General features: G+C 39.5%; 1 protein-coding gene across 4 annotated transcripts in view; it reads left to right on the top strand.

The window, feature by feature from the left end:
• The first annotated feature begins 1522 nt into the window (after window positions 1–1522).
• SIGIRR (single Ig and TIR domain containing) overlaps window positions 1523–7692 on the top strand; it is a 25482-nt gene continuing 19312 nt past the window's right edge. The window contains exons 1-6 of one of the 4 annotated variants that reach the window (XM_063438425.1): window positions 1523–1547; window positions 2249–2301; window positions 3289–3478; window positions 5103–5233; window positions 6960–7100; window positions 7330–7473. In XM_063438425.1, the coding sequence (XP_063294495.1) occupies window positions 2289–2301; window positions 3289–3478; window positions 5103–5233; window positions 6960–7100; window positions 7330–7473 (619 nt within the window). In that variant the 5' untranslated portion in view covers window positions 1523–1547; window positions 2249–2288. Of the gene's footprint in view, window positions 1548–1570; window positions 1661–1991; window positions 2063–2248; window positions 2302–3288; window positions 3479–5102; window positions 5234–6959; window positions 7101–7329; window positions 7474–7692 lie in introns of those variants that run through there. The other 3 variants (XM_063438426.1, XM_063438423.1, XM_063438424.1) reach the window with 3 other exon arrangements.

Genomic DNA, 7692 nt, shown 5'->3' with positions numbered 1-7692 from the left:
ATACTCCCAGTAATGTGTCTGAGTGTATAACAGAGCTCCACAGCAATAATACTCCCAGTAATGTGTCTGAGTGTATAACAGAACTCCACAGCAATAATACTCCCAGTAATGTGTCTGAGTGTATAACAGAGCCCCACAGTAATAATACTCCCAGTAATGTGTCTGAGTGTATAACAGAACTCCACAGCAATAATACTCCCAGTAATGTGTCTGAGTGTATAACAGAACTCCACAGCAATAATACTCCCAGTAATGTGTCTGAGTGTATAACAGAACTCCACAGTAATAATACTCCCAGTAATGTGTCTGAGTGTATAACAGAGCTCCACAGTAATAATACTCCCAGTAATGTGTCTGAGTGTATAACAGAACTCCACAGCAATAATACTCCCAGTAATGTGTCTGAGTGTATAACAGAACTCCACAGCAATAATACTCCCAGTAATGTGTCTGAGTGTATAACAGAGCCCCACAGTAATAATACTCCCAGTAATGTGTCTGAGTGTATAACAGAGCTCCACAGCAATAATACTCCCAGTAATGTGTCTGAGTGTATAACAGAGCTCCCCAGCAATAATACTCCCAGTAATGTGTCTGAGTGTATAACAGAGCTCCACAGCAATAATACTCCCAGTAATGTGTCTGAGTGTATAACAGAGCCCCACAGCAATAATACTCCCAGTAATGTGTCTGAGTGTATAACAGAGCTCCACAGCAATAATACTCCCAGTAATGTGTCTGTATAACAGAACTCCACAGCAATAATACTTCCAGTAATGTGTCTGAGCGTATAACAGAGCTCCACAGCAATAATACTCCCAGTAATGTGTCTGAGTGTATAACAGAACTCCACAGCAATAATACTCCCAGTAATGTGTCTGAGTGTATAACAGAGCTCCACGGCAATAATACTCCCAGTAATGTGTTATAACAGAGCTCCACAGCAATAATACTTCCAATAATGTGTATTTAAACTACAATAAATGTTTAGAAATCAGTCTGTGTAAATAAGATACATTGTTCTTCTTCTAAATTACATTTTAGTTGGATAAATTATTAGGAAGTTAGAAAACCCTCCTCCCCCCAACCCCCCAAAACACCGTTTGCTTAAAATGTTATGTTTCTGTCCAAGACGTAAAATAAGATTTTTATTTTTCCCCACAGTTGTTGGAATTGACCTGATTTTCAGTTATTACTTTTTATAAACGTTTTAAATGGCACGATATCCAGAGATCCGGTAACAATAACTGATTTCCTGTGAAGTGCAATCCGAGCCCTAGTGGAAGGTTAAATAGTTTGAAAACCTGAGTCCTCCCCATGGAGTATAATGATTTGTAGTGTGTCTGTATTTATTGTCATTGTGTGTAATGTCATACAGGTGAGTTTTGTTTTGTGTTTGTCTGTTCTGCTTTGTATTTGCATGTAAGTGGTATTTTCTGTTAGATTTCAGATCGTTGTGTTTCTGTGTCTCGTGTTTTCTTTCTGTTTGTTAATGTCAGCAGTACAAGCGTGTGCACATTGAGCAGCCATCCACATGCATTGCACAGGTAGGAATTCACTTCCTGCTTTCATTGCTCCGCCCTCTGAACCTTCCTCCACAGGTGTTGTGGGTGCCAGTCAGTGAAGCACAGCAGAGGCAGTGAACATTCAGTGAGTGCAGGTAACAGCTGGCTTTCTTATCCTTGCTCCATGATCAGTTCATCCCAGTGTTATTATCTGTCTGTTTTCTATTCCTCTCTCCTTTCTGGGAGTTCTTATACCTGCAAGGTGTTTTATTACCTGCCAGTGGTGTGTGCCCACCCCACCACCTCTTTTAGTGTGCCCACCCCACCACCTCTCTTAGTGTGCAGGGGCGGGTATGTATGTGCCATGCTGTGTCAGTAAGTTGGACTTTGCTCCATTGTACAATGATTATACTGTCTCTGTCATGTCAGCTCATTTTCATTGCTTCCTCCTCCAGGCTCTCTCCATTTCTTGTCTGATACGTTATCTCCTGGATTCCGCTGTGGATCAGTGAATTTGTGTTTCACGTTTCACTTTGCAAATAGCTTAATCTAGACAGGTAGCTGTGTTTGTGCGACCTTGCACAGGTCACTTTGTTCCTTATTATCTGGGATGTACACTTGTGTTGTATACACTGATCTTGTCACATGTTTACAATGATCAGAGAGGAGTTGTGCCAGGATTAGGTTATTTCAGTGTATTTGTGTGTCTGTGTCACCTGGTTTTTGTGTCTGTCTCTCCGCAGTTTCCTGATACCTCCCTGTACCTGGCTGGACAGACGCCCCATGCAGATGGCTGGTGAGAATAAGCACTGTGTTGTTACACCCCTAGCACAGCAGGGTGAGACTGGGCACACCTGGCGGTGCCACTTGTCGATCCATGTCGCTGATGGCCTGTTAATGTTCGGCTGACCCCATGATGATTGGAGTCATGCTTAACATCACATAACCGTTCTAGAGTTTCACCTCCTCCCTGTGACATATTGAATGCACATTGTAACCTTCACACTAAAGGAACATAACTTATCTTCTAATGTGATTTATAATGTGTAATCAGGAGAATGGCTCATTTAATGCCCTGTTTAATTACCTTGATTAGGTACCATTTTATATCATTGCTGAGGTCAGGGTTATGGTTACATTTGAGAGGGTGATTACTCAATAATTCAGATACAATAAAGGACTCTTCGTACTAAGCACCTCAATGGTTAAGAAAGTTCCATAAACACAGTTATATTGAAACCAGTCATTGTGTCATTGCCCTGTATGTAGGTCACAGTCAAATATAAACTTCGACTAGTCACTATGTGTCTGTAATATTTAGTATTGTATCACGCACAAATGTGAATTCCAGGTGTGTTCATATTTCATTTCGACATTATACTGAATAAATCATCAATAAATAAAAGGAACACTGAAGGACCTTAAACCACCGACATCCCACTGGGGTCTGCAAACGATTTCTAAGTGAGGCTACCAGCACCAGCCCCCCATACTTCCCTCTCTGGTGCAGCAAAGATTATTCAGACCTCTCATTTCCACTTTATTCCTTTAAATGTGTCCATTAAGTGTAGGCCATGACTCCTTGGGGAGCGAATAACTAAAAATGACTCAGTTGAAGGTAGTATAAACATCTCATTAAATTAAACAATAAAATACTCACACAATCGTGCTGAAAAAACACAATAAACAAAATGCTACACCCCAAATAAAAACAAACAAAAAATGCATGGATAAACAGGTTCATTCTCTACTGAGGCCTTGTCTACTTGTCTTTTCTCATCAGATGCTGCATGTGGGGGGCTCCCCCATCTCCTCTCCCCCAGCCCCAGTGAGCAGGATTTGTGGCCGCTGCTGGGATCGAATATATCTCTAAACTGTACATTTCGTGTGCTGGACACCTGTCATGGGGATGTGTCTTGGTTAAAGGACAGGAGCACGGTGGATGCCCAGTACAGAGAGCAGCATAGCATATGGTGAGCAATGAAACAAGAGTCTAGAACACCAATAATGAAATTGTGTGTCAACACAGCCTCGGTATCATGACGCCCACCAACTCTTTATAAAGAAAATACATAATCTGTTTAATTCTATACTTCAACATTCAAATATATACACCATGTAAAAAGATATCCCTGGGATTACATTGTAATATGTTAAAGGAGCGCTATCGATCAACACAGTTTTACTTCGTATTCCTAAAGTCAGAGTGACCCAGGTCTCAGTATTTATGTTTAAATTTGTCCATGGCGTATCAATCCGGATACCCAACTCGTCTACCTAGTACCGTACTAAACATTCTCCTATATCAGAGTAATCTAGTCTCCTGCACTCGACAAAGCTTGGCATTGTGCTAATTAATCATCTGCTGTTAATACTGAGCCATTAATTACTATTAATGCTGAGTACCAGCTCATTTGGAATTGTGTAGATATATTATCAGTATAATGCAATCATTGATACCGCTATTATCATTCGTAGTTACATGTCTAAAATCATTTGAGATCTTGGGAAACAAAAAAAAATTACAAAATCTAATTCCGAATTCCAATACAGTTTTACAGGAGGATTTGTGAGGTCTTGTACATGTCCTTAAAATGTTTTGCTCCATAGAGTGACACCGTATCATAATAGAATCCCAGGAGTCAATGAATCGCTGCATTGAATGTCTCTATTAAAGGGAAGGTCACTTCTCTGGAATTTATCACCACTTAATAACACATTGAAAATCACCTGTAACTTGCGTTAACCCTTCATAAACCAGTAGACACAAATCACAATTTATCAAATGAACCATGAGAGACGCTTTTTTTTAAAATTTTGGGGTTGTGGGCAGGGGCACCACATTTCTAAGAAGCTTAGAGTGACTTAATCACAATTTATCCAACTAAAATGTAATTTAGAACACAAACAATGTATTTACACAGACTGATTTCTAAACACATTTATTGTAGTTTAAAGACACATTACTGGGAGTATTATTGCTGTGGAGATCTGTTATACACTCAGACACATTACTGGGAGTATTATTGCTGTGGAGCTCTGTGATACACTCAGACACATTACTGGGAGTATTATTGCTGTGGAGCTCTGTTATACACTCAGACACATTACTGGGAGTATTATTGCTGGGGAGCTCTGTTATACACTCAGGCACATTACTGGGAGTATTATTACTGTGGAGCTCTGTTATACACTAAGACACATTACTGGGAGTATTATTGCCGTGGAACTCTGTTATACACTAAGACACATTACTGGGAGTATTATTGCTGTGGAGCTCTGTTATACCCTCAGACACATTACTGGGAGTATTATTGCTGTGGAGCTCTGTTATACAGTCAGACACATTACTGGGAGTATTATTGCTGTAGAGCGCTGTTATACGCTCAGACACATTACTGGGAGTATTATTGCTGTGGAGCTCTGTTATACGCTCAGACACATTACTGGGAGTATTCTTGCTGTGGAGCTCTGTTATACACTCAGACACATTACTGGGAGTATTATTGCTGTGGAGCTCTGTTATACACTCAGACACTATGATATTACAAATCCTGAGAAATGATAAAGTCTCAAACCAAGTGTTTTTCCATCCAGGAGCGGATTTAACATCTCTGAAAGGTTCCTCTCCAGCATACTTGAGGTCAATATGACTAGTCCAGAGGATTATGGGACGTTTACGTGTAATCTGCTAAACACAACAGCCGCCTTCACATTGCACCGGACAGGTATTCCCACTTCATGTTTTCATTGACAATGGGAGGGAGGAGGGGTGCGTGCACGTAGCACTCACAGAGCAGAATACACACTGTATTTACTTTATTATTACCATTTTTATATAACGCCAACAGAGTCCGTAGCGATTTACAACATTATCTTACCAACCCATCAAATGGCCCTGTATCTGTCTCCAATGATTATAAGGGGATAGTGACAGAATATTCACTAAATAAGGTCAATAGTGACAGGGTATTCACTAAATAAGGACAATAGTGACAGGGTATTCACTAAATAAGGACAATAGTGACAGAATATTCACTAAATAAGGTCAATAGTGACAGGGTATTCACTAAATAAGGACAATAGTGACAGGGTATTCACTAAATAAGGACAATAGTGACAGGGTATTCACTAAATAAGGACAATAGTGACAGAATATTCACTAAATAAGGACAATAGTGACAGGGTATTCACTAAATAAGGTCGATAGTGACAGGGTATTCACTAAATAAGGTCGTTAGTGACAGGGTATTCACTAAATAAGGTCGTTAGTGACAGGGTATTCACTAAATAAGGTCGTTAGTGACAGGGTATTCACTAAATAAGGTCGTTAGTGACAGGGTATTCACTAAATAAGGTCGTTAGTGACAGGGTATTCACTAAATAAGGTCGTTAGTGACAGGGTATTCACTAAATAAGGTCGTTAGTGACAGGGTATTCACTAAATAAGGTCGTTAGTGACAGGGTATTCACTAAATAAGGTCGTTAGTGACAGGGTATTCACTAAATAAGGTCAATAGTGACAGGGTATTCACTAAATAAGGTCAATAGTGACAGAATATTCACTAAATAAGGTCAATAGTGACAGAATATTCACTAAATAAGGTCAATAGTGACAGAATATTCACTAAATAAGGTCGATAGTGACAAGGTATTCACTAAATAAGGTCGATAGTGACAGAATAGTCACTAAATAAGGTCGTTAGTGACAGGGTATTCACTAAATAAGGTCAATAGTGACAGGGTATTCACTAAATAAGGTCGATAGTGACAGAATAGTCACTAAATACGGTCGATAGTGACAGGGTATTCACTAAATATGGTCGATAGTGACAGAATAGTCACTAAATAAGGTCGTTAGTGACAGGGTATTCACTAAATAAGGTCAATAGTGACAGGGTATTCACTAAATAAGGTCGACAGTGACAGGGTATTCACTAAATACGGTCGATAGTGACAGGGTATTCACTAAATACGGTCGTTAGTGACAGGATATTCACTAAATAAGGTCGTTAGTGACAGGATATTCACTAAATAAAGTCGTTAGTGACAGGATATTCACTAAATAAGGTCGTTAGTGACAGGGTATTCACTAAATAAGGTCGTTAGTGACAGGGTATTCACTATAGTGTGAATTGTAAGGAGAGAAAAAAATGAATTTCAAACTTTAGACCCAATTGGCCGTACTGAAACCATAGTGACTTGGATAGCTTTTGTAATTGAGCTATTTTTGCCTACATTTTATTTTCTCTTTGAATTCAGTATCCTTTCTCACTATTCCTACTTTATTGAATAACCCTGTTGGCATTTGCCTTGTGTCTTAGTGTTGGGGAACCCATACAGACTCCCTAACCCCATGATGGTGTGACGAGAGATGACTGGAGTTATGGAATGTTTTGCGAAGCACCGGTTACTTCCCAGGGTGTCATGACCTATTTTATTTTCTCTATATAGAAAAGGCTGGTCACGTGGCCGCAGTCTTGTTTGCATTCTGCATTCTTACTGTGCTGGTTGTTGGCTCTATACTCTATCTGAAGTGCCGACTCAAAGTCCGTCTTTGGCACAGGGACAATTATGGAGACCCTGAAATAAGTGGTGAGTATTCACGCGCACAAAATTGTCTTTTATGAAAGAGACAATCTGAATCATGTTAATGGCCCCATCAATAGTCACAATGAACTGGTGTTTCTTTAAAACAAATTGGCACTAATTGTAGAGTTGGCAAATATTGTCCACACACACCACCATGGGATCCTCCTAGAAGGTTGTAGAAATGTTATGGTAACATAATGGCACTTTCATACGACTCTGTCCTTGTCTGCAGATGGTCGGCTCTTTGATGCTTATGTCTCTTTCTGTCCCTCCAACGTTGACACCAAATTTACTAACTTTATTCTGAAACCTCACCTGGAGAACAAATATGGATATAAACTTCACCTGGACGAAATGAACCTTCTCCCAAACACAGGTAACCTAGACATGGATCCAGAAAGTCAGACTTTAACAGACTTCAACCTGTCCAGCTCTCTAATACTAACTCTGGTAAATCACTCAACATTATTATACTTTATTATTTTTATCATTAATCTTACTTAGAAAGTGACAAAAAAAAAACAAAAACAATAAAACTGAGCAAAATACCCATGTACAAATGTGGTATAATCCGTGATTAATCAGAAAAATCACA

This window comes from Pelobates fuscus, chromosome 12, assembly GCF_036172605.1.
Source record: "Pelobates fuscus isolate aPelFus1 chromosome 12, aPelFus1.pri, whole genome shotgun sequence".
Taxonomy (NCBI): Eukaryota; Metazoa; Chordata; class Amphibia; order Anura; family Pelobatidae; genus Pelobates; species Pelobates fuscus.
Note: the sequence above shows the minus strand (reverse complement) of the source record. Positions and strands in the feature narration are given on the sequence as shown.